General features: G+C 39.0%; 1 protein-coding gene across 21 annotated transcripts in view; it reads left to right on the forward strand.

Annotated features, from left to right (window-relative positions):
• Positions 1-26,975, forward strand: part of LOC18427010 (GDT1-like protein 1, chloroplastic) — a 43,550-nt gene that overhangs the window by 1,425 nt on the left and 15,150 nt on the right. For 5 of the 21 annotated variants that reach the window (XR_016044768.1, XR_016044769.1, XM_088852229.1 and 2 more), the window contains exons 2-4: positions 10,294-10,378; positions 15,249-15,572; positions 23,250-23,311. Coding sequence is in view for 14 of the 21 variants with exons in the window: in XM_088852229.1 (XP_088708355.1) it covers positions 10,294-10,378; positions 15,249-15,572; positions 23,250-23,311 (471 nt within the window). In the remaining 7 variants the exon portion in view is untranslated. Of the gene's footprint in view, positions 1-10,293; positions 10,379-14,987; positions 15,059-15,234; positions 15,619-22,277; positions 22,384-23,249; positions 23,312-26,975 lie in introns of those variants that run through there. The other 16 variants (XR_016044772.1, XR_016044773.1, XR_016044774.1 and 13 more) reach the window with 12 other exon arrangements.

Below are 26,975 nucleotides of genomic sequence, written 5' to 3' on the forward strand. Positions count from 1 at the left end.
AGATTAAGGGAATATTTTAGGGTTTTCTAGGAATTTTTCCTAATTTATTAGGGGCTTTTCTTATTTTTTAGGGGATTTGGGATTTTCTAGGATATTATAAGGATATCTGGACTAATTTTGTTCTATTTTCTATGAATAAAGGGGGTTTCTTATAGGCTTGGGTTCTAAGCATCTTGTAATGAATATTCGCCAAAATTCCTAGGGTTTTACGTGTCAAAACAACCTACACAGAGAACCCTAGAAGTCTCTCGAAATTTCCAAAAAATTCTGGGCTTTTTTGGGCGACATTGTGGCCAAAAATTTGCATGACTTGCTGCGAGTCGTGCATGCGCAAGTTGATCCTAGTTGCATAGGGACTAAACTGTCATTTTTATGAACTCATTTTTTTGCCCCATAACTCTCTAACTGTAAGTCGGATTTAGGTGATTCTTGGAACTTTGAAAAGCTTGTGTGCTCCGCTATAATTTGGGGCCAAATTTGGTCAAATTTGAGTTAATTTTGAGGGTTCCATAAAACTAGGACTTCAGGGTTTTAGTTTCAGGTTTCTGGTTGTCAGATTGGTATTCTGGTTAGTTTTCTACGTTTATTAGGCACAAGAGTGTCTAAGATGACTAGTTGAGGGTATTAGGTAGCTTTTGGGCTAAGTTTTAGGTCTAGTTACAATTCTAGGAGGTCTAGGTTCGCTAGCCTTAATATGGTCCTTGAAACTCAAAACTTAGGCTTTTGGGAATCCTATTAGCTGGAATTTCTTGGGGGGTGTCTCCAATTGCCCCTCTTTAACATTCACCTGAGACATCGGGTGAATGGCAAAGAAATAAACACCCGATACATGATGGAAAAAATTAGGAGGGGTCATTCTTTTTGAATGACCAGTACCCTTTGGGGAAGGCAGTACATTCATCGATTTTGATATGTAAGATGTTAATGAAAACTGTGCTGACTTTGAGGTAGTTATTTTTTTGTTAGGTTAATCGGTATCTGTAGTGACATTGAACGGGAACTGTGTTGATTATGGGATGGTAATTTTTGTTGAGGCCACCATAATGCTATCTAGGACGCCTGATAGACATCTTTGGTTTTAGACCTTTGCTTTTTGGGAATTGGTTTTCAATTGAATTGGAACTTGAATTTAGAAGATAGTCGATGGTGGAGAAAATCCAGCTAATGAAATTTATTTTCACCTTTTGATTCTAAAATCTGAGGACCATAGGTTCAGGCCAAGATTTTGGGAACCAATGGGTTGTTTTCCTAAAACTCAATTTTCCTAAGTATTTAACCCCATCCTTTAAGACTTTTAGAGATGGAAAAAATGTGGTAGCATCATGTACGGATTGTCCAATTCCTTCATTTTAGAAAATATTTTTAGCAATTTTAAAAACCAAAGTGAAAATTTGAAAACAGAACCAAGTGTCTGGGCATATGATTTTAACAAAGAAACTTTGATGTTTTGAAATCACGAACACATGCGAAAATTTTGAAAGAGGGAGAGAATTTCGAAAAACGGGTTGATATGCAATTTAGGCTCATTCTACCATGGAGTACCCCCCCCCCCCCCCCCCCCCGTGAATATGATGAGCTTGTCGGCTGCCGCACCTCTTTTTGGGGCCTTTAGGACGGGGAATAATTGAGTATTTCTTTCATCTCCCAATGTTGTCCCATGTGTCACAATTCAAAAGAGAGCTTTCTGCAGTTTTTCGAGCAAGCCAAGGTCTTAGATAATATGGGACATTGGCCTTCAATACTTAGAATCTCCTTGGACTTCCAATTTCATTACTCTACTGGCACCCCTTTGAAGTTTAGATAGTCGAGGCTCTTCAGGTTTACTTGGACTCAATACTTTTCAGGTTACTTTGCTTTTTGACACCACTCTAACTTGGAAAGGGAAGATAAGAAGATGTTTTTAGAGAGAAGGGGCTTTGAAAAAGAGACGAAAAGTGAGAGAAATTCTTTTTCCGATCGCCCTGGGATCCCTTTCAGGTGTTCATCCCGGTGGCCTTTTTTTTTATTTTAATGCTCGGGGTTCCTTTCGGAATTTCAGCTAGGAGGATTGTGCTTTTTCTTTTCTCTTTCTTTTTTCTTTTTTTCTTTTGAAGAAAATGGAGGAGGAGGAGAAGAAGAATCATTGGTACATTTTCACTTATAGTGTCACTTCTTCCAAGAAACATAGGAAGACTCGATCATCCTTCCCCCTGCAGTCATTCATTCTCCTTTTGGGTTGTCTAAGCTCATTTGGTTTATTTCCCTTGAATGGGTGATTTTTTTTCTGTCCTTTTTGTTTTTTTGTTTTATGATTTTGTAGGTCGTCAATGCTGTGGAGTAGGGTGCCTAAGCGAAACGTGGATGTCCCACCTGGCTATTTGAGAGGGAGGAGCAAGTGATCACCCTATTCCTTTTCCGTGATCTTCTCATCTAGAATTTCATGTTGTTTTTCTAGAGTTAATGGTGCTATGACATGTTGGGAGTTGTCAGACAAGGCGTGGGATTCTTATTCAGCTGGTAGATGGGACTGTCCCTGTTGGATCTTCTTCGACACTTTTTGTTTCAAGAGTAGATCTTCTCGAATATGGGCTGCTCTAGTTAACGGATTCGTGTTCCTGCCCCTATCTTCTTCTTGGGGTTCTTCATCCCAAATAGGTGGATCGTTCAGGAAATCTTGTGAGAGTGGTCTTGGTGGCCCCCTTAGAATTTTTAGGGGTTCAATTTCTCTCAACTCTCGAACAATTGTTGAATCTTTAGGAGTGGTCAGGTCTGGGCCTCCGATTCTTCGACATTAACTATTGGATCCGCCTCAGAGGATGGTGTTATCAACTCTATGCCATACACTCTTCTAGGCTCAACTCCTCATCCCAGATATATGGGTTTGCCAAGAAGTTGGGTGAAGGAGGTCCACGTGGGGCTCTTTGATTTTCAGAGGTTCAAGTTCTTCCAAAAATATTTGAGGGGATAAAGTGGTTAGGTCTAGGCCTTCGCTTCTTCGACATTAACTATTGGATCCGCCTTAGAGGATGGTGTTATCAACTCTTCTAGGCTCAACTCCTCATCCCAAATAGGTGGGTTTGCCAAGAAGTCGGGTGAAGGAGGCCCACGTGGAGCTCTTGGTTTTCTCCAATCATTTCTTGTGTTTTTTGGAATGTCAATTGTTAGTAGTGGGTTAGCAATATTTGAAACTGTGAGTAGTTTTTTACAGGGGTTAGCAATGATAGGAATGGAAACTGAGTCACAGGTGGTGCTACCACCTTGACCTCAACCCCATTTCTTGATTTTTTCCCATCGTTGTCTTTGACTTGCTTCACATGAAACTACTTTTTGGTTTGTCTCTTCTTGATCTGTAGTCTCGAGACTAAGGCATTCCTCATTCTTGTGGTCTTCTGAATCCCTAACCTCAGGATCTCGGTTGACCTTATGGATGGATTTAGCCACTGGTGAGTTGTCTGCTACCCTTATTTGAAAAATTAGACTAATCAAGCTGTTTGCTTTTGTGGTGACATGTATCACAAGGATATCATGGAAGTAAGCATGTATCTTTAACTAGAATTGGGATTCTTTATGAATTGCTTTGTTTTTCCTTCTTTTCTTGAGTTTCAGAACTCGGGCTAAGGCTATTCCCATCATTGTTAATTTGGGAATCCCTAGCCATAGGGTTTGGATTATTTGCCCCTACCCCATTATCTAGGATAGGGATGTCTTGGAACTTTTTTTGGATTTGTGTCTTCAATCGATTGGAATTCTTTGCAGAATTTGTTTTCCTTTCCATTCTTCGTTTTTAGATCCTAGGCGAAGGCCATCATCATCATGGTTTTGAGGATCCCTAGCCTCGGTGCCTTGTACGGGCTTATGTAGGGGTGTATCTTGTTCTGGATGGACAACTTGGACCTTATGAGGGGTTTGATCCATTATCTTTCTGTATCCTTAAGCTGTTTTGAATGTGATTCTGACTGGGACGAAGGCCATCATCATCATGTCATTATGGTTTTGAGGATCCCTAGCCTCAGGGCCTTGTACGGGCTTTTGTTGGGGTGTATCTTGTTCTGGATGGACAACTTGGACCTTCTGAGGGGTTTGATCCATTATCTTTCTGTATCCTTAAGTCGTTTTGAATGTGATTCTGACTTGGACTGGGCTTTTGACTCTTTTGGTAATTATTGCATTGGGTTCACTGCCTGATAAGGCCTCATCGTGGTCAAACTCTTGCCCTAGCATGGCTGGTGATTGATCTTTGGCTTTTCCTCTGTTTTCTCATAGCACAAGACCATTTCGGGCATTAAGTCAAAAGAGAAAGGCCGAGTGCTTTTGCTGAAGAAGAAATTGTACTTAGGAGACACATTCTCTTTGGTCATACCGATTTGAGAGGTTTCGATCAATGGCCTTTGATGCAACATCTCTGAATCTGTTGGCTAAGTCCGTAAACAGTCGCCATAATTTCGCTGGGTAGCTACCAATTTGCCAAGGGTCATCGATCGCTGATTGGCCGCGCGATATTGTTAGGCGAAGCGCCAAAACAATTCTTTGGGAGTTTGGTCCGAGTACTTAGTGACCACCTCTCAGAACCAAGTCAAAGGCTTACCAGAGAGGGTATATTCAAACATCACTTCAAGTAGGCGAGGTTTTTCTTCCAGAGAAGGAACAATCAGAAGGTAAGCAGTGATGTGGTCTCCTGGGTCACCTTTCACCCTTCTCATTGAACGTTTTTTAAATTGGGGGAATACGGACACCAGTGAGAGAGGTTTAACATCTCCAAGGGTGTACTTGACGTAAGATTTTGGGGGGAGGTCATCTGGAACCCCCATCTTTGCCAAGGTTTGCATAAAGGTTTTGATATCACTCTTTAGGTCTGGTAACTTAGTTGATTGGGCAGCTGGGGTTGCCCCACTGGTTGGTTGTCGAACACTGACGGGCTGACTTGAACCCGTGACACAATCGGAACCGTTTGGACTGGGTAAGACTAGATTGATGGGTAATGGGTTTGGATACAGTAGACATGGGCCAGTAGAATTGTTGGGGTTGACTGGACCTGGACTTGCAGCAAGTCGGAAGGGATTGGACCGTTGGGTAATGCGTTTGCACGAGTGGTGCGACTTGGGTTGGTTGAGACGACACATGGTAGGTCTGAACTAATGGTGTAGCTTGAACTGGTTGAGCTAATGGACAATGGACTAGGGCTGATATGACCGATTGAGCTTGACATGGGTAGGTTTGGAGGAGTCGATTGGGTTTGAAACTCAGCAGGTGCTCCAGCCAATAAAGGCTGACTGACTTGTGGGTTAAGGACTTCCATAGGTTGACTCACTTGACTAGGTTGGCCTTGGGCATGAGGAGGATCCTGACCATACCCTTGGATTGGCACTTGGGGTAGACTCTGTATTACACCTGTTGGTTTGCCAAGGTTTGGATGTAAGCCTAGATTGCAAGGAGTTGCGTAAATTGACTGTGACTTAACCCTTGGAATATTGTCGGATCAAGCTCAAAGCCATTGATAGTCTTTTGGTGGGTAAATGCTGGGCTTGATGAGCTCTTGGGATTAGGGGATGATGCTTGGCTCTCTAGGTTTCCCTAGTGGCTTGCCTTATATGGGCCCTAGTTCGGTTGTTCCTTGACCGATTTAGGGTTAGGACAGTGAGAGAGTGACTGAGCATCGAGATTAACTCAGTTCGGGTCGACTAACCTAAGGGCACGTTTGACTTGCCTTGGCTATGTTGACTTAATTTTTGACAAATCTCCACTTCTTGAAGGATTGCCTGTGTGATGTCTTCACTATTTAAGGTGCTATGGGTTTTACTGACTTGGTGGCCCACAGTTCCTAGATCATGGGCAGGATGACTTGTGACCTGAATACATTGGTGACTAACTGTGATTCCACATGGGTTGCGATTGGATTCACCCACTTGGTTCCTATGGGTTGAGCCAACACTTTGGTGATACCCCAGAGATTGGTCTATTATCCTCAACCTAGGATGGCTAAAGGGTCAGACCGCATCTTAGTCCAGGCTTAAGCCATGACTCCTAAACTTGGCTAGACTAGAAGGTTGGACCTAACTTGGATTGGATTTGGCCAAGACTAAACCTAAACCTGGAGTTGGGTGCAGGCCTGGATCGGTAAATGTACCTGGGCCTAGAAATGGGCCTTCAGCTGGATCCAGACCTAAGACTAGATTCAAGACCTTGACTTGGACCTAGCTAAGCTTAGACTCAAACCTAGCTAGACTTAGGACTCAAACCTAGCTAGACCTAGACTCGAACCTAGAGCAAAACAAGTCACAAAAAAACGGTTTGAAAAATGAATTGGCTTAGAACTCTATAGGTGGTCAAGTTCAGGAGGGGTTCCTAACTAACGAAATGACTGAAAGCAGGTTAGATCCATATGGGTGCTGAAGTAAGACCCAGTTGTAGGTCAATTGCGGAGGTTGAGCTTATTATGTGTGGGTTGTTTCAAGAAGCTCGGAGGGTTACTTGCGCTAGTGTTGGCGTATCCCCAATCATCCTGCCACAAAACTGGGTTCCCACATGACATTGATGTTGGTATAGGGGAAAACCTTTGAAAATCTTTTTGTTCATGCAAAGTGTGTGATTGAGATGCGGAAAACAAGTATAGAAGTAATGTGCACAAAAGATAGGTGATAAGGCAGGCAATAATGCAAATAAAGACTAATATGAGCTGCACGTATAAGAATAAGGCAAAGATAAAGAATTGATCTAGCTAGTTATCTTTTTTTTTTTTTCTTATTGAATTTTGTAATCTTCTGGAAATATGAATAGAAAACAGGGAACAGAAAAAGACAAGAAATAAGGGGGAAAATTAGGATAAGAAACAATTGCTAAAAATTGTTTCTCACAGTTTGTGCTTTGCTCGAGTCGTAACGTTGTGTAGGCACTACTAGACTCACTCGCGTGGACTAGGCGCGACTCGATCCGAGTCGACATCTAAGCCATCTTCAAGCAACATGATGGCACTAATCTAGAGACCCCTAGATAAATTTTTGGGGAGTTTTTTCGGTCAACTTTCATCCCTTGTATTTTTTTCTATCTCGTCTGAAAATAAGAATTAGAGACAAATAGGAAGCTTTTAATGATTTAGAGATGTGAATTTACAGCTCCAGAGCCCTAGGTGGGCAACAAGCTATTTCTGCTCGAATCTTTGAGATCAACTCAAATTCATGCAAGACTAGTTAAAATTTGATAAATCGATAGAGAATGTGGGACCATTCAAATTATAGATCCAAAATCGGTACAAATTTGACAAATCTGACCTTTATTTGGATGTATTGGAAGTGCCAGTTGTAAATCTCACACCTACTAGATCTTTTAAAAGTTATGAATTCTAAATTAAACTAAGAAATCAAGACATGAACATAAAATAAAGAAACAAATAACAATAAGTAGAGGGGAAGGAAAGATCACATACCTGAGAAACCTGGAATTGTGGCTCGTATGAGGACTTGGGTTGATTTACACTTTTGGTGCCTCCTCTTGCTTTCTTGAAGAATGCCTTTATGAAGGTTTTGGATCTAAGAGGTCTTGTTCGTAGAATTTTGATTTTTGGGGATTTATAAGAAAAATTTGAAATAATCTTGGTTTAGGATCTCTAGCCTAGGGTTTTTCGTAGACCTAGGGTTTCTAGAGCCTAAGGGATTTTTCTAGGAATTTTCTCGGGGGTTTTCCTAATTTTCTAGAGGATTTGGGATTTTCTAATGATTTTTAGATGAATTTTGGTTCTATTTTCTTAGGGGAATAAATGGGGTTTATATAGGCTTGGGTTCTAGGTATCTCATGAAATTCTTTGGGTTTTACATGTTAAAACGCGTCCAAGATCCAACTTAGAGCACCCTAGAAGCCTTTAAAAGGTTTTAGAAAATTTTGGGCTTTTCTAGGTGAAATTATGGTCGAAAATTTGTGCATCCCGTGAGTCGCGCATGTGCCAGTCGATCCGAGTTGTTCAGGGACTAAATTGTTATTTTTATGAACAAATTTGTCTAGGCCATAACTCTCAAACCATAAGTCGGATTTAGGCAATTCTTGGACGGTTGGAAAGCTTGCGACCTCCTCTATAATTCGGAGCCAAATTTAGTCAATTTGGAGTTATTTTTGAGGGGTCTACATGGCTAGGACTTTAAGGTCTTGGTTTCAAGTTTTTGGGTGTCAAATTAGTGTTCGGGTCAGTTTTCTATGTTCATTAGGCTTAGAAGTGTCTAAGGTGACTAGTTGAGGGTATTAGGCACGGTTTTCTGCTAAGTTTTAGGTCCAGGTACAATTCTAGGAGGTCTAGGTTCAATATGGTTCACTATGCTTAGTATGGTCCCTGAAACTCGGAACTTGGGCTTCTTGGAATCCCATTAGTGAGAATTTCTGGTGTTGTCTACACTCCTTGATACTTATCAACAATGTTTTGAAACTTGACCAAGTCGACTTGGATTTGGTCGAGTTATTCGATCTTAGCCTGTGGTGAGGAGAGTACCCGTGTACCAGATAGTACATGGGCAAAGTGAACATTACTTTGGCAAGTACTATGTAGACTTACGTAAGTTCTGTAAAACTCAGGCTAACCTGTTTGAATTCTATACTACTCGGGCGAGTATGAACAATACTCACTAGAGTATCATGAATATGATTAAAAGGGGGGCACCGCACCCTTTCATTTCTCTTCCTCTACCTCTAAAATGGGAGGCACCACCCACCCTTCATCTCTCTCTCACTCTACCTCGAGCTCACAAGGCACCAGGCACTCTCTCTCTTTACCTCGAGCTCACATGTACCAGGCAATCATTCTCTCAAGGGGGGGGGGGGTTCTGCCCCATTCTTTCATTTCTCTCCCTCTCTCACTCAAAGGGTGGTGGAAATTCCACCCCACTTATCTCTCTCTCTCTCTCTCTCTTCCTCTCTCTATGAAGAGGGCAGAAATCTGTCCCCTTTTCATCTCTATAAAAGGGGGTGGATGTCCACCCCATGTGTCCATTTCTCCCTCCTCCAAGAGAGAGGTATGCCTAAACAAGAGAGAGAAAGTTATGCCAGAGAGAGATGACGGTGTGTGTGTGTGAGAGAGAGAGAGAGAGAGGGAGACAGAGAGAGGGAGAGAGAGAGAAGTCTACTAATTGGTAAACACTTGCTTTAAAATGTGAAATTTCTATGATAATCTTACATATAAAGGAAAATCTTTCATTGAGCAATTCTAGAGAGAAAAATGAGATGATTGTATACTGATTAAATAATGGTACGACATATGCACCACTTGCTTCCTCCATATTTCATCTTTGTAGGGGTAATTTGATCAGTCCATTATGCCTTCTCATGGGTCAAAAACTTTCTCACATGCCTCCATTACGTGTGAAGCTCATCCTACTTCTAACATCAGCTTAGGCATTTGGTATAGAAGCTTACAATTCTTTAGGCTTTGTTTGGTCTTTGACATTTAATTGATTCCTTACTGTTTGTTTGTTGATAGATGAGCTCATGGTACCTATTGTTCCACTCCAAATGGTAAACTCATTCAGCTTTGCTTCTTTTTTCGGCTCATTCAATCTATCCTCTTTGTTTGCTTCCATTGTTCCCTTGGTTCTTACAGCCACTGTTAACTTCTTTACATTTCAAGGCCAACTTTCTTCGCTATCACAAAACAAGAAATTTGATATTTGTCAGTTTCTAGTTGGATGGTTATTGTCCACTTGTTTCTGAATGTTTGGTTTGGTACAATTTGGAAGGAACTCTTTCATGTACTTATGAAAATTTTGTGCTTACTATGATTGTCTGATTTTATATTGAATCTAGAAATCTAGAGAGATACGAATTATTCACCTTATTGGTTAGTTGAAGAGATATATTGATATTACTCAACAGATTTTATATTCCCGGGGAATATAATGCCCCTTTACTCCTGGATAAAACCCAATCTAGTAGTAATTTTCGGACCCCAAATTTTGGCGATGTAACTTTATCAACTCGTAGATTAATCTCAATAAAAGTTTTTCCTAATTGCACTCTCTAGGCACTTGAAAAAATGATTTTTCAAGATTGAACATAGAGTACATTTTTTGGAGGGTTAGATCCAAGCAGTAGAAATATCAAAATTCAAAATTTTTTCTTTTGAAAATAATCTAGTGGTTCTTAGGTGGTTCCCAAAATGTGAGATGAAAACCTCCTCATTAGTAGGTATTCTGATTGAGGGAGGTGTACAATATGCTCTAACGGGAGTTATATTACATGCGCTCATAGTATATTGTAGAGAGATAGATAAATGGTAATTAGCCTGATTTTATGGTTTTAGCATATCATTTTTTTTGTTTCTGAATGCAAAATGGTATGCAGATATCTTAAAAAATGGCCACTCTACGTGCGCACAAACGCCGAGGTGTTGGAAGTCTTCCAACTTACATCTTCAACGTCACATAATGTAAGTATATATTTCATAATTATTTGTATTAAATATTTCTCGTTGGAACCTAAAAATATTAGTACTTGGTTAATGTCCTAGACAAAGTTTTTTGTTATTATTGGTTTTTTTTTTTTTTTTTTTTGAAAAACTTGATTTTTGTATGGTGTCCCTGTGATTTGGAATTCTTTTCATCCTATCATATGTGTAATCGTTGGCCCTCTTTAGCATGACATGCTTTTCTTCTTCTATGTAAATTTTCTATCCAGGCATTCCTTGTAGCTGTTTATTCTTTCCATTTGATAACTTTTTCCACCAATGAAATTTTAATGTACTAAAGAAAGTGCATAGGCTTGTTAGGCATGATTCTATATTCCTAAATGAAGCTAGGTATCAGAGGTCAACTAGTTTCCTATGTCTCTTTGCATACTTCTTGAATTTTTATTCATGAATGTGTTGGTCTTTTTATTTATTGTCCTATCAATCATCTTAGAAGCAGAAAAACAAGCTATTGAAGACTCAGAAAATTCAGAAGTGATTGGAATATTGATGATATGCTGTGTACTGCTTGATACTACCAAATTGCGCTATGAATTTTGGAAAAACAATTGTAGCCCATAAAGGCACATCTTTTGATCTATGTACTCACTTTGTGCCAGTTGGATCATTATCTTTGCGGCAGACTCGTTTTGGGTCTTCCAATATTCTTGGGTGCATCTAGATATATGTTCGTTCTCAATGTGTTTTTGACGTGCATATTTGAGTGAGTGACTAGTGTAGTGTGGATGGCAAAATATGGCATGCACCATAGAATCGTGTATCTTGAAACTAGAGTGTTACGGTAGTTTGCTAAGATACTATTGTTGTTAGCTTGCTACTGTTAAATCTCACTGGTGATGGGATGCACCTAGGGAGTTGAGTGGGAGCCGGTGAATTCCTCTTTTAAGCAGACCCAATTATGTGGTTTTTATACTTAGTTTGGGTGGTCCTTGCAATTACTACTTAATGTCATTTATGCAACCCAAGACTTTGGTACCAAGTGACATGTGAAAAGGATGATTGCTACTTTAATTTGATTTGACAAATGAATAACTTGGGTTGCACAATGGCCCTTGCTCAAAGGTAATTCATGAACCAAAAGGAGATGCACCAATTCCCCTAGGTTCTCGAGTTCTGTAATTGGTTTCTTCCCCTCGAGGAGCCCAACAATGTTAAAACCTGATTAAATGACAATGTTTGTTCTTTTAATGTTTACCAAGCATGCCATATTACCCTCTTTTATTGAAATTGTAATATATATATATATATAGATAGGAAGAGACTACAAAACACCAATGGGCGAAAATGAACAGTTTTTTCACCCATAGGCTCGACGCCGTCTGATTTTTTCAAACGGCATGGATTAAAGACCGTCATGAATATAGCATGTCCGTGGCGGTCTGTCACGGATATAACATGTCCATGACGAGATTTTTCGTGGCGGGATTTTTTTATGCAAAATTGACGCAAAAAATATACACGGACCGCCACGGCTCCTGTAGGTCTGTGGCTGTTTTTAGGTAAAATTGTTACGGACATAGCATGTCCATGACAGGGGTAAAACATTGTAGCAATTCGCCTATAGGCGTTTTTAAGACTTTTTCATATATATATATATATATATTTATGGGTTTGTCTAGAGTTAACAACCCCTCAAAATACAAAGGTTCAAGTTAGAAGGAGTTGTGATGGGTGTATTTATCAAAACAATTATTACTTTTTTATTAAAAAAATATTTAAAGAGGTAACTTTACCATTAAGTAAGGACAAATTTGAAATTTTCACAAAAATACAATGGCATGCTAGAAGTTAGTGTCCTAAAACTTTATTTATAGGTGCCCTTGTCTTTTAGTTAAAATTTCAACTTTACCCCTATTGGAGATGACAAAGGTACCCATTGTCTTGTAGTAATATTTACAAAATTACTCCACAAAAGTAACTTTTTTTTAAAAATAGACTATAAAATTAATAAATCCACCCTTCACAACTCTCTCTATCTTGAACCTTTGTAATTTGAGGGGTTGTGGAGTTTAAATTATCCCTATATATATATATATATATATATATATATATATATATATATATATATATATATATAGAGAGAGAGAGAGAGAGAGAGAGAGAGATATATACATATACATACATATATATATATATATATATAGGGAATGGTTCTTGTTTGCCCATGGGCTAACAGTTACAGTATCAGCCAACGGCTCGGATTGAAACTGGGCCGATTTGACGGTCACGACTTTATTTCGTATTTGAAATTTTAAGCGTACATTCTTCTCATCAAGGTGCACTTAATAAAAATATAAAAAAATAATTCGCACAATATAAATTGACCAAAATACTCTTAAAACATTTTGAGGGTCTTTTGGTTGATTTATATTGTACGAATTTTTCTTTTAATATTTTTATTAGGTTATACTATTTTTAAAAAATATACTCTAAAAATTTCAAGTGATTTGGATTTGTAGAAAAACAATAAAAATTCAAATATGAAATGAGGTTGTGACCGTTAGATCGGGTCCAGACTTAATTTGAGCTGTTGGCTGACACTGTAGCGGTCAGCCTGTGGGCTGATAAGATCCATTCCCATATATATGTATATATATATTGTCATTCTTGTTATGGTTGTCATTCTTGTTATGGGTTTCATTGAATTTGAGGTCTTTGGTATTGACTGTAAATTAGTTTTGTCGGAGATGTTCTCAAAAGCCCTTGTAGTGCATGTTACTTCTTTGCATGAAAGAATAGATCTAGAAAGATGTATGTGGCATTTATGTATCAACAGGTGGAGGTATTTATCTAAACGGCATTTTTTACCCATTGTGTTTGCTCACATCATGAACTTTGCAAATCTCTCTGTGAGTAAGGGCCATTGGAGAGAAGGAACATGGTTAGACAATCATCCAACAAATATGACAGGGGCTATACCGATAGCTGGTTAGACATCTTTAATTTTTGATTTGTGCATATCCATGGTGGAGTAAGAAACCCTAAGTGGAGCATATTGGCCTAGTGTTTAAACATAACAAGAAATGATGGATTATCACCTAGAACTTCATAAGACATGCTGTTCCTCCAGAAATGCAGTTGTCCTTGCAAGTAACTAGAATTTTTTTCAGACGCCCATTTAGCTTCTGGAAATGGTTTATTTCCATTTTAACTTGGTACCATTTATATACCTCTTGAAAGGCATTTTGATGAAATATTTCAATTGACTTTATGAATTTAAGGTCATGTATTTTCCCACTATACCTTTCGAATTTTGGTAATTTAAAAAAAATGAAATAAGCCTTTGGGAATTTAGGATCTGTTTGGATGGGTTTCATTTAATCCCACCCATTAATGAACGTAGAAGAAAATAGTTTTTTCTGCTCCATTAATTAGTGTTACATTATTAAGAAAGCGCTACAAAATGCTCAACTGCTCATTCGAAAAAAATGTTTATTAAACTTTTTCAAATAAGTCCAGCCTACAAGGGAAATGTTGGTCATCCCATTGAGGCCTTAACGGATGAACTAAGTAGGAAATTTTGGTAATATAGACACTTAAAACCCCTCTCTTCGCACACTGCACCATCCAAATCATCCATCTCTCTAAGCACTCTTACGCCCTCACTCTCTACGCACACCCAATCTGCAATACATCTATTTCTTTCTTTAATACCGCATGCTGGTACTGTAGTCCTCCTTATTTAATTGACTGACAGGTTAGAAAGCTCTTGCAATTGATTTTGGGAGGCCCTACTCCAGCATCAGTTTCATTTGAAGGACATGTATGATATTTGATAGTTTTTGGTTACTGAAGAGCTGTCTTATAAAGGAATGCTTGTTCTGCATTGCACTATGCCACTATATTTAGCCAAGCATAAATATGCATATGACATGGTTGATAAATGTGTCATCCCTAGTTAAATGGATAATACACCCTGACCAATTGTGTTCTTTTACTTGATTACACTTTGTGCATTCGTGTTGTTGGTGTACTTGTACACCTTAACATAATCATGCTTGATGTCACATGCATCTTCCATGTCGTTTATAGTTTAATCCAATGGATTACCTGGACAAAGTAGCTAACTTTTCCCATCGATTCTGTTAGGAGTCATAACTTAAATGATTTGTGTGGATTGGAATACGACAAATATCAAGGAGAATGTTGTTTCTGTTATGTCCACAATAGCAATAGTTAGCATAATAATGTTCAATCACCGCTGTTGTCATCATAATGGTACTTGATCATGATTCATATTATATATTTTTTTCCATAAAGAGATTGTGCAGGGGATGGGGGACTTTCATTTATGGAATTGATTCATATCTTAGCTGTCATTGGTTGTTACCGAAAATTTATTCTTAATCAGTAGAAGTATTTGATGCTGAAACCTCTCTGAGTATTATGTGAATTTAGTGGTACTTGGTCTTGTATTTTATCCATGCCAAAGTTGCAAGGGGAGGTGATGATAGCAGTCACTGGCTCAAGCCCCTTTGCTCAAATTGTGACCTATATCATTGCTTTATTGAAGTACTCGTAACTTAGACCTTTCCTTTTTTCCTATCTCGGTGTGTGGCTATGAATGAAGGGGAGGGGTTGATAACGGTCACTGGCTCAAGCCTTTGGTGAAATTGTGAGCTATATCATTGTTTTATTGAGGTACTTGTAACTTAAGCATTTCTTTTTCTATCTTTATGCTTGGCTATGAGTGACCCTGATTAAGATATTGATCATATTCCATTTTGGACCATGCAATGAAATGCTCTAACTTGGTTGCAATCTTTTAGGATTTAATTCTTGCTATGATGGGAATTTTGTGCTAATCATTAATTTAGATTTTTGACTGCAGGACCTCGGATTTGTTGATGATAAGATGAATTGTTTGGACGTATCATCTGAACTCATGCATGTCCACTACAATTCTGATCATCTGGATAAATGTGTTGGAGCAAGCCTCGTAGCCAAAGATGGCAAAATATCAACGCCTTTCGTGGATGGTGTTGATAATGCTGCTGAGATATCATTTTCATCTTGGATGAAATTTGCAATGCTCTTTGGATTTTCCACTCTTCAATATTCACCATATGCAATGGCTAGTTTACAGTTTGCAAGTGGGTTGCAGTCCATTCCTTATATTGGGGATTTCAGTGATGTTACCACAGGTTTTACTTCGGTTAGGGAAACCTCCTTATTTATCATTGTTGGAGATATATTTGAAGGTTGATAATGCATTGGTTACTTATTTTCTTGTGCAAAGAAGCTTAGAGTTTTGAATGTTCGTTAGTATATCTGTTTACCATTTGATAAACTGCAACATCTTGAGTATGTTTTTAAAAGATAGCTCCATTATATAAAAATGGAAAAAGAGAAATAACTCTGTTGTTACCTAAGCTTCCTTGCTGTTGCCGGATTCTTGTCTTCCTAGGATTCATTTTATGGTTGTTAATAGGAGAAAATAATAACACGCTCCACCTGGAATTTGAGAAGGGGCCTCGCTATTCCATTCTGTAAAATGGGAAAATAGCTGTAGGCCAAAACACTATTGATGGGATCAGGATTGAGAGTGGTTCTGGGGTTGGATTGGGAGCGAGGAATTGTGAAAGGCTAGAAGGTCCCTAGGTTTGGGATCGCAATCTGTACACCCCAAAATTTAGGGGATTTAGATCCCTATATGTTGGGGAGGTCAATCCCAACTTTTAGGGATCAAATGATAAGTTCTATAGGTCTGAGCTCCATCTAGTTGAAAATTGAGGTCCTCGAACGAGCTTAATTGGGATTCCCTAGGTCAGGAACACAATCCCTATTATATTTTAAATAATTAACAAACTTTTAAAACTTTGAAATTTTATTAAAAATGGAAATAAATTTAATCATTATTTAATAATTTAATATTTTTGCACTCCTTTTAGTGTAGTTTATATTTCAATTAAATAATAATTTTTTTTAGAAAAACTAGAACTTTAAAAAATTGAGAAAATTGAATCATTATAAAATATTTTAATTTTTGCATTCTTTGATTGTAGTTTATGACTTTATGTAACAAAATAAAAATCATGGCCATCCTTCTTTGTTGAATGAAAAGTATTATGGTGAGTATTGAGTTGAAGCTCAAGGTATCATGACTTGTTACAGAGCCCAAAAGGGACAATGAAGTATACCACCATCGGAAATTATGTATGAACACAACATGCAACTAATATGCTATGTAATGCTTAAAAGTGTTAGCTAATTATGCAAAATAGTTACTGTTTAGCATTAAAATGAAGCTCAAGTCTCAAGGTTCAAACTTGTGACCTATTAAAGAGGGGAAGAGGTACACTGGAGTTTACCACTTAGGGAATCTTGACCCAACATTGGTGGAGGTCTTGGTTCAGTTTACCAATGACCCTAAATTATGATGCAATGGAATTTGGATCCCATATAACTCAGGATCTTGAAATAGGAAGGATTGAGATCCAGAAGTTTAAAAATCACATAGGAGCTAGATCTCCCTCCCTCAAATCGTAGAAGTAAGCTTCCAGAGTGGGATTGACCGCTTGGTTGGGAGATCCTGATAACTATGGCCCAAAAGCTACAGGAAGCCTTGGTATTTGATTCTTCATAATTGTCTTTTTTTGATAAAGTTAACTATTGTATTAAGTAAAAGAAAAGATCATAGTAGTACATCGAGAGGGCCCATAGGCCAGGCCTCTCTGTAAAAAAATAGTCTTCCAAAAAGAGTAGCCCTATACAAAAAATGGGTAGGGTTTATAACAATTGCCCATTTACAGAGGATTTACAAAAACATATAAACTGAGGATCCAGGGATTCCATAAGTCCTTAGAAAAAATAGGACCCAAAAACAAAGGTGTGCCAAAAAAACCCAATGCTTATGACCCTGCGACGCGTGCCACCTCTCCATCCTTAGCCAGTTGGTGCACCAAGGCGAGTATGACTCCAGAAGATGGCTATATCCCTGCAAATGTGCATAATTTCGTCATAAATTTGAGCAAGGTACCAGGGAGGAGGGGCATTTCTAGCAGCCCAAGTGATAGTGTTTTGGGTGTCTCCTTCAACGATCAGTGGTAGTCCCCATGTGGGGTTGAACATTTTGAGACCCGAGAGGAGAGCCGTAGACTCAGCAAGTGGGGAGTTGCCATGATGTTGGCATCTGCCCTAGTTGGTCCTGGGTTTCCTAGGGAACACCCGTCAAAGTTGAGTTTAGTGAGGCCTGTCAGAGGAGGAGACTAGTTCTTAGCTCATGAGACCCAAGGGGATTTGAAATGGAGAACATCTTCCTAATTTTGTAGGAATGACGAAGCCGAAATACCAATGAAAGCCTTGTGGTTGGAAGCCCAGAAAATGACCTGAGAGGTAATTTTTTGGAATACGGGCGAAGCTTTGCACTTGACCCCTCGGAAGATCCTTGAGTTTCTTTTGGTCCAGATGACCCAAGGAGGCCTTCCATAAAAGCCTGCCTCCTTTGACCATGAAGTGTCCATTGAGAATTTATGGAGGGCTGGTATGGAAGTAGGAGTAACCCAAGTCAGGTCGAAAAGACGGGGAAGTTGACTTCAACTGTTGAGGGCAAGGTTGCAATGGATTAAAAAGGTGGGGGTTGCTCTCTTCTTCAGAAAGACACATAATGCAATGATTGGGAATGCGAATTCCCCTCCGTTGTAGTTGGTCAACTGTGAGGGCTTTTTTTGAGCATGCTATCCAATTAAAAGCTTGCACTTTTGGTGGGGCTATTGTAGACCATACCTTAGAGACTACAGAGGTCAGGGCATGGGGGAAGGTGGGAGGCTGCAAAAGTTTTTTGTAAAAGGAGGTTACCGAGAAGGAGCCTGAAGGGGAGGGGGTCCACACCAGGCTGTCAAGGCCAGAGAGGAGGAATGTAGAATTCAGTATAGAAGACAAAGATGAAGTCCAAGGTTTCAACATCAGAAAGAGGGTGTCTGAAGGAAGGGTTCCAGATACTACAAATTTTCGTAGATGGGCATCTCGTCGGCAATAATGGAGGACTTGTTGGTAGTTAGAGAAAAAAGAGATGGGAGCAAGTCCTTGAACAGAGTGTGGCCCACTCATAGATCTGACCAGAATTAATTCTTATGCCTCCCCTTGGATGGAAACAAATATTTTGTTGAAAGAGGGATAAAGAAGACATGAAAGACTTCTAGGCCCCTGAGGCCGTGCTTGGTGTCCCGTCCGATAGCCAGGAGTTTGTCGAAATTCTATATTTGCAGCTGATGACTTGAGACTAGAGCTAAGTTTTTATGGGTTGCGAGATGCCATCACAACTTCCCAAGTAAGGTTGTGTTCTATTTCCCCAAGATCCATATCCCAAGCCCACCTGGGTGCTTCGGTTGGCAAACTTTAGCCCAACGAATGAGGTGGAAATCTTTTGATTCAGCATCCCGTGACCAAAGAAAGTTCCTCATCGACTGTTCGAGACGCCTTGCAACCGCCGCAGGGACATAAGATAAACCGGGGAGTTAGCTAGGGTGGCCTTGATGAACATGGTCCTACCCGTGAAAGACATGAATCTACCTTTCCACCCTGCCAGGTAGCGGTCAATATTGTTTATAATGTGAGTCCGCTACCTCTTTTTATGGTTTCCTAAGCCCAACGGCAAATCAAGGTAGCTTGTTGGGAGATCTTCGACTTTGCACTCCCAATCTGGAATAAGGGCTCTAGTCTTAAAAGGAGTGAGAGCGACCGCAATCATCTTGGATTTCTCCATATTCACTTTGAAGCCAGTGGCATACTTGAAGCATATGCGAAAGAGGTGCACGTTCTCAATTTCCTACAAAACAACATCTATAAAGACGAGAGTGTCATCGGCATACTGTAGGTGGGAAACCGTGGGGCCTCTAGTATTGCTATTGAAACCAGAAAGAAGACCAGACTAGTACATGCGAGAGACAGATTGGCTGAACACCTTCGCAGAGATAGTGAAGAGGAAAGGAGATAGGGGATCCCCTTGCTAGAGACCCCTAGAAGAAGGGAAGTAGCCCTTTGGTGATCCATTAATGAGGACGAAGAAGAAGGGGTGGGAGTAGCAGTCCCTCATCCACTTTCTCTAACGCTCCCCAAACCCCGTCCTAGCCATTGTTTTGTTCAAGATTGACCAATCAACATGGTCATATGCCCTTTCCCAATCAATCTTGAAGATCAGGCCCGGTTTTTTAGCTAGGTGCCAGAGTGCAAGCATTCATGCGCCTTCAAGACCCCGTCAAGGATCTGCCTATCTTTGATGAAGGCACTCTGAGAGAGAGAGATCACAAAGGGGAGGACCTCTTTTAAGCCTTGAAGCGAAGACTTTGGAGAGTATCTTGTAGGTGGAGTTGACCAACCTGATTGGTTGGAAGTCCTTCAGTTTTTCTAGCTCTTCGATTTTTGGGACAAGAGCAATAAAGGTCACATACATACCTTTGTGGAGGATACCTCGATGGAAGAATTCTTCAAAGAAACTTAGGAGATTGGGCCTAAAAGTTTCCCAGAATAGCTTGAAGGGAGCTACTGGGAAGCCATCTAGGCGTAGTGCTTGGTCTTTACCTAGGTCCGCAATAGCTGCCAAGATCTCTGGTTCAGAGAAGGGTCGTTCCAACTGTTGGACCCAATGAGCAGGAGCTGTGAGGAATTGAATGTTGCCCATCCTAGGTCTGGTAGCCGAGGGGGCAGAGTAAAGATTTTGGAAGAAGGATAGGATGCCTACTTCGATTTCAAGAGGTTGGTCCAAAATCCTATTTCCAACCTTAATAATGGAGATAGAATTGTCGCATCTTCGGTAATTTGCGATTATGTGGAAGAAACCGGTATTATGGTCCTTGGAGTGGAGCCAGTTGATCTTGGACTTTGAAACCAAAAAATCTCTTCCTTTTTGAGGGTTGTGTTGAGTTCTAAGGTTAGATTCAAAGATTGACAAGGTTCGGGATTCCTCAATAAGGTCTAAGGCTTGGATCGCAACCAGGTGGGTATTCTTGAGATGGGAGAAATTACTTGGGGTGGTTTTACTCTAGGCTTTGAGGGGTGCCTTAAGGAGTTGAATTTTTGTTTGCAGCTTCTAGCTTACCCTACCTGAGACGTGTGGGGAGAAGAACTCCCACCACTAGGAGATGAGAGAGGATAGAGGAGCGTCGTCAAGCCAAGAGAGCTCAAATCGAAACGGTCTAGGGTCTCTCGAGGCTAGATAGGGTGTATAGGATTATAGGGCAGTGGTCAAAAGTACGTCTAGGTAGCGCTAACGCGTGGAAGCCAAGGAAGTCCTCATCTTAGTTTGAGGAGAGTAGGAACCTATCTAGTTTGAGGAGAGTAGGAACCTATCAAGTTTGGAGAGGGTGGGTTGGGCAAAGTCGTCAGCCAGGTGAATTGGTTTCCTTGGAGTGGGATATCTAGAATTTCATTGCGTGAGATCAAATTTGAGAAGTCCAGCATCCCTTGCGAGATGTTGGAGTTAGAGTTTCTTTCAAAGGGCCATCAGTGATATTGAAACCCCCCCCAACACTAGGAGCAGTGAGGTAAGGTGGCAACTAGCTCTAGCTGGTCCCAAAGCAGGGTTCTTTGTGCCACTGAGTTAGGACCATATATGGCAGTGAATTTCCAGGGGTATCCATTTGTTATCTTGGAGAGGAGGATAGTAATTGAGAAGCCCCTTGTGTGAGAGGACTCGAGAGTATTCTTAGAAGAGTTCCAGATAACCCAGATGCCCCCTTGAGGCCCCTACTTGGGGCAGGGACACCAACTGGCAAGGTCTGCGGCCCTAGACCTGGCGGATCAGTTGAAGGGAGGGGTGTGCTTGTTTTGTTTCAGTTAAAGCTATGATGGTGATTCTTCATCATTGTTAATAGAGCTCTTTTGACTAAATGGCCTAGGTAGTTTAGGATGGAACCGAACAATTTTGAGAGGACTTTGAATATGGAGAAGGAAATGACTGGGTAATGATGAGTCCTATAGGGTTATTGATGCAGGAAAATTTGAGGAAACAGTAAAATCAGCAAGAAACAAAGCCAAACACAAGCACAATTCAAAGAAACACAGGGTTTCTTCTCCACACCCAAGCTAGGGTTGCAAAAGCCTGAGCCTTTCTTTTTTTAGATATGGAAAATCACGTGAATGCCTTCTCTAAGGCCCCCATGCACCTTTTTATAATATTATTTGATGCTCTAAGTACAAAAAGGGTCCAAACAAATAATACATTGACCCCTATATCCTAGCTTAAACTTAAAATTCATAATGGCAGTTTTACCATTGTGAACAGTACCAGGAGTAGTACTCCAGAATAGTAGTAACTACAAATAGTAACAAGTGAATGGTAAATAAAAATAAAAAAAACCCTAGAATCCCTGAAAATCATAAAAACCCTAAAACTGAAACTATAATATATCATTTGAAATTGAAACCTACTGTTACCGAAAACCTTAGAGATGCTTCCCAAAATAAAGAACTTGAACAATCCATGGTAAGTGCTTTCAAAAGGGAAACAAAACTCACAACTGCTGACTCATCTCAGTAGTCTGGTAGTAGAACTGGATAAGGAATGCGAATCCTAAACCTTGACAAGGGTGTAGGCTTATATGGGAAGAAAAACGAGGTTCAAAAATAAAAAATAAGAATAATCTTGCCCTCCATCAGTTGTACTCTGAACTCTCTAGGATCAGGAGAGGCGTTTGTTTGTTATCTTAGATTCCCAAGCACTAGAGGTGGATTTAGTAGTGAAAAGAGTGTACCATTTTTCTCAGATTCCCAAGTATGATAGGGATCGAGTTGTTATGCATTGCCTTCTCTGTTTCAATTCTGCATCTTTGTAAGTTTAGAGAAGTCTGTTTTTTCTTGTTTTTAAGAAACAGAGCCCATTGATTTTAATCAAGGCACTCATGGCTTTATATATCTGGTGCAGGCCTTCTTGCTGATATTTTTTTCTGAGCTGGGTGATAAAACCTTTTTTATCGCGGAACGAAAAGCCTTTCAGCTTTAGTTTCCGATGCTCTTTATCGATGATGTTAGTGAGAATTGGAGTACTATAATGAACCAGTTTTTTTACCAAAAACTGTTTCTCCTTATATGAAAATTTGATCTACATTTGGTTGCTTATTTCTTTCGGGTTTTTCCTCATATTCATGCTTTTAGCATGTCAGAGATTCTTTGCCAACTTGCATATATCCTCTCTATAGAGTGAGTGAATAAATGTATAGGTGTAAAAAGTAGACGCCCTTTTCGGAAACCAACACTGTGAAACAATGTCAACAATATCTCAGCCATGGGACTACCGAGCTTGCTGGTCACAATCTAGTTTTTCTTTTATGATGGGAAACTTTATGACTGATCCCTGATATTTTAAGCTTGACTTGTATTCTGATTACTGTGTGATTGGGCACTAGCTGACTGCTGTGACTGGCTAGGTTGATAGAAGGGGATATCCATTGGTGAAATTTTCCTGTCCTTGACTATTCCATTCACCTTTATCCAGCAACTACTGCATAAATGATTATTCTCCACCTCGTATAATGAAAATTTAGAGATCAATGTCATCTACAAGGATGATGTTGCTAATTCAAAAATGGAATTGTTAGCTTTAAGTGCTTGAGGATGAGTATTTTCATGATTTGCTATATTTTCAATTTTGCTGCAATGCATTCATTAGTGGTCTTATGATGGAGTGAGGATTCCTCACTCCATGTAAAAGTTAACTCAGTTTACATTCTTGATAAATTCAGTTTATGGTGCGTTGACTTTGTTTTTCAGTGAGAATAGATTTTGACTTCACATAATGTGTGCATTCTTCATTTTATGAAGAGCTAAAATTAGTTTTGTTTTGTGAGGCTTATGCACCTCCTGTTATTTGCTTTCTAACCTTTATATTCCTTATCAGGCACTCCTTGCAGCCCGGAATTCTGCTGCTATTGTTTTTGTTGGAACATTTGGTGCTCTAGCGTAAGTTGCTCTGTGGCATGACTAATGATTAGGAATTTTTTAACTTCTTATCTGGCATCATTCCTGCATCAATTTTTATTGGTGTTTGAAAATTGGACTTGACCAGCAAGTTTTACTGTTTAGACTTAACTAGAAATATGGAGAGGTGGTCAGAACCAGTGTCTGCTTGTTGAACCACCCAATCAAACTGGTCATATACTTGGGGGTTGAGCTGGTGAATCATTGTGTTGACTGTACTTTGCCTTTTATTTTTAATAATTTTGTTGCATTAATAGACCAGTCCCTATGGGACTCGTCCTGGGAAATCTCCGGTTCGACCGTTGTATCTGGATTTTAGAATGGCCCAGAGCATCTCTTTGTCACTCAGCCACAGTTTTTATGTAGTCTTCATACACCTACTTCATTAATATCATAAAAATTGGGCACATGTAATGAAAGATGATGGGTGGCGCTTACCAGGTGCAAAATAATAGACAAATGCAAAATTATATGTAGCTGTTTTCTGTGACTTTTCACAAGAAATCGCGATAATGCATCCTTTATCAGTGTAAGCTGAAAAAAATTTCTATTGAATTGGTACAATTCAGTGCAGTGGTGCTTGTGACATAAACTGGCCTAGGACACAAAGTAGCTTGTTTCTTAAAAAAGTGCACAGAGAATTCATCATAAAGATTCTTTAGGAATGCATTCTTGAAATCTTCCTGGTAGGCCTGGCCCCATTTTGTTTCTTTTTGAAATTGGTGATATCATATTAATAAGTATAGATAGGTAGTAAAAGTACCCATGAGAAGTGAGTGTAAGTGATGGAGGGAAAAAGTGTTCTTATTTTTTATTTTTATTCAATTTCAAATTATGTATATTATAATTTTAGTTTTAGGGTTTCTAGGGATTTTTAATTTTTTAAGAATTTTAGGGTTTTTATAATCTTTTATTTATTTCATGAGTACTGTTCACGGGTACTGTTCATAGGGGTAACACTGTAATTATGAAATTTAAGTTGAAGTTAGGATCTATAAGTTATTTAATCATTGCATGGACATATAATATCTTTGAACATTGAATTATAATATATAGGAGGTGTGTGGAACCTTGAGAGGGTCAATTCCTCATGATTTTTGAAAATTGAAAGAGAAAATCTTCGGCCTTTGGAACCCTAGCTTGGGGTTTGGAGAAGAAACGTAGGTTTCTTCGAATTGTGCTTGTGTTTAGCTTGTTTTTTGCTGATTTTACTATTCCATAAACTTTCCCTGCATCAAATTGGTATTAGAGCTTGTGCGATCTACACAAAAGTTACTGTAGCATGTACGGAAGTTACTGTAGCACATACAGAGTTACTGCAACACTACTTTTTTTGGTGCCCTAGGTCAACAAGAAAGAGGGGAACTTACAGTGGGGTCTCGGGTTTGCTGATTTTGGCCAAAGTTTGGCCAAAGCAACCTAGATCTTGCTGATTTCAACAGTTTTGGTTGATTATTTGCCTAAGGTTTATGATTTTGGCGAACCCCTGTATACTATTTCAAACGAGCTATTACATAAATCTATGAGTCCATTTAGACCTCTACTAATACTTATAATATTATTTTCAGAAGACTTGTTAATATGCAAACTATGATCGAAATCAAATTCTTTCTGATCACTTTTACCGATTATGCATGTTATGTCAGCCATATGAGATTCTCTTTTGGCACCTAAGGCCCCCTGTATGTCTATCAGAACCTCTTGACAGTCCTACTCCCTTCAAACACAACCTTGTGCAAAAATGGGATTTGACTTACGAGGTAAAACTTACAGGTGTATGGGTTTTAAAAAGGACTCATACAGTAACTGAATAGACAAATAAAAGAACATAAACGAATTAAAACCGAATTAAAAGAAAATTTACCAGAAACTGAGGCTGTGATATCAATTAGTGGAATAGCAACGCAACAAACATAATTCAACAGGACACACAACAACAACAACTCTCATTAATCAAGTAATACTGATTACACAGTAGTAGACTTTAGGATTATAGGACACAAACATAGAGAAGCAGATGAAGATGAGAAAGAAGGAGAAGAAAAGAACACTGGTACTTAATAAAAAAGAAGGATGAAACATAAGAAAAAGTCTGAAATGGACTCTCAGATGTTGTTCTTCGAGACTCGATGTCCAACTCTGAGGCCTTGGTCTCCTTTTATAGCCTGCAGACTCCAAACGCGGATTTCAAATGCGTTCTATATCTTATTTGATTATTGCACGACCTCTGAAAAAGTAGATTCCACCCTCTATTATTACACTACCTTTGAAAAAGTAGATTTCATAATTGTACGTTGTCAGAGTAAAAGGTGATTCCTTTGTATGATGCTTCATTATGTTTGCAGTCATACCGTCCTTTCTGATAGATGCATTGCTTTTTTAGCAAATATCATCTTTCCATCATGTGGCTGATGTTGGCTTCTCCAACACTATCTAGGCTACAATCACTGATATTTTCTTGTCCTTCCATAGCCCAGTAATTGGTTTCAGCTTCGTCCATAAACAACTCTTCTGATTCTATAGATAGATCTGATGGTTGATCCTGATTGATTAGTCTTTCACATTTGCTCAAGAAGTCATCTGTTTCTTTGATTTGGCTATCAGTGGAACAGTGACTTATGTGTAGATCAGTGACAAAAGGTCTTTTTCCATCACTAATTTTAAAAGAGTGTCTATTCTTTAATTCACATATTTCTTGGCAGAATGATACCATATTTTTTATGGCATAAGTTTTTACATTGATTTCATAGACTTTTATATCTATCACGATCGTGTCTTTGGCGAGTGTTAAATCGTTATTGGTGGTTTCCATTAGATACCAAATTTGGTATGGCTGGAAGAATCTTTCTTTAGATCTCCATCCGATGGTGCTTGTTATTTGAAAAGTAAGGTATTTATTAAAATTTTCATGATTTGAAAACTTTATAAAGCATATTTTTTTATAAAATTAGGGAAGTGTCTTATTTGCATCCATTCTAGATGCTCAAAGACGAGTCTACCAGCGATTCCCCAATCAATTGCATCATAGCACCACTCATTATGATTAATAGTTATTATTGTTTTTATATTTTTTTTGGAGTCTTTATATAGACCAGAAAAATACTGGTTTAGTAATTCTAGAATTATTTGATACTGCTCAGAATCAACTGTATTAGATATTCTTTCAAACACGTCTTCAGGCAAAACATTTTTTGCTTTCTCATATAAGCATATTCTTAAATTTTTTCAAAAATAGGTTCACTAGAATTATTATCTAGTAAATGAGCGATCTCCAAAAATGAATTCATTTTTTGAATCTATTTGTTTAAAGGACTTGAATACCTTTTCTTTTAGTTTGTCAAAATCTTGACTCTAATTGGCTATTAGGTCTGAAAGTCTTTCCCAAATGTTTACGAAATTTCGATCTGCTTTCAAGGATATGGTTTTTCCATACCTCATTTGGTTCTTCATAAATTTTATTGGGAATATTTGGATTTTTATAAAAACTAGAAACCTGTCTGGTTTCTACTGGAAAACTTTGTTGAATATGTTTTTGAAATTCAACAATTTCTTTATAAGTGTTGGCCCACAACCTTGACTTTGAGCAAACTGAGAATAGGAAACTTCTCTAGCCTCCTCTTCTTGATTGGACCATGGGCACTGTCTC

The sequence above is a fragment of the Amborella trichopoda genome, chromosome 11, assembly GCF_054954075.1.
Source record: "Amborella trichopoda isolate Santa Cruz 75 chromosome 11, AtrichopodaSantaCruz75HAP2 v2.0, whole genome shotgun sequence".
Taxonomy (NCBI): domain Eukaryota; kingdom Viridiplantae; phylum Streptophyta; class Magnoliopsida; order Amborellales; family Amborellaceae; genus Amborella; species Amborella trichopoda.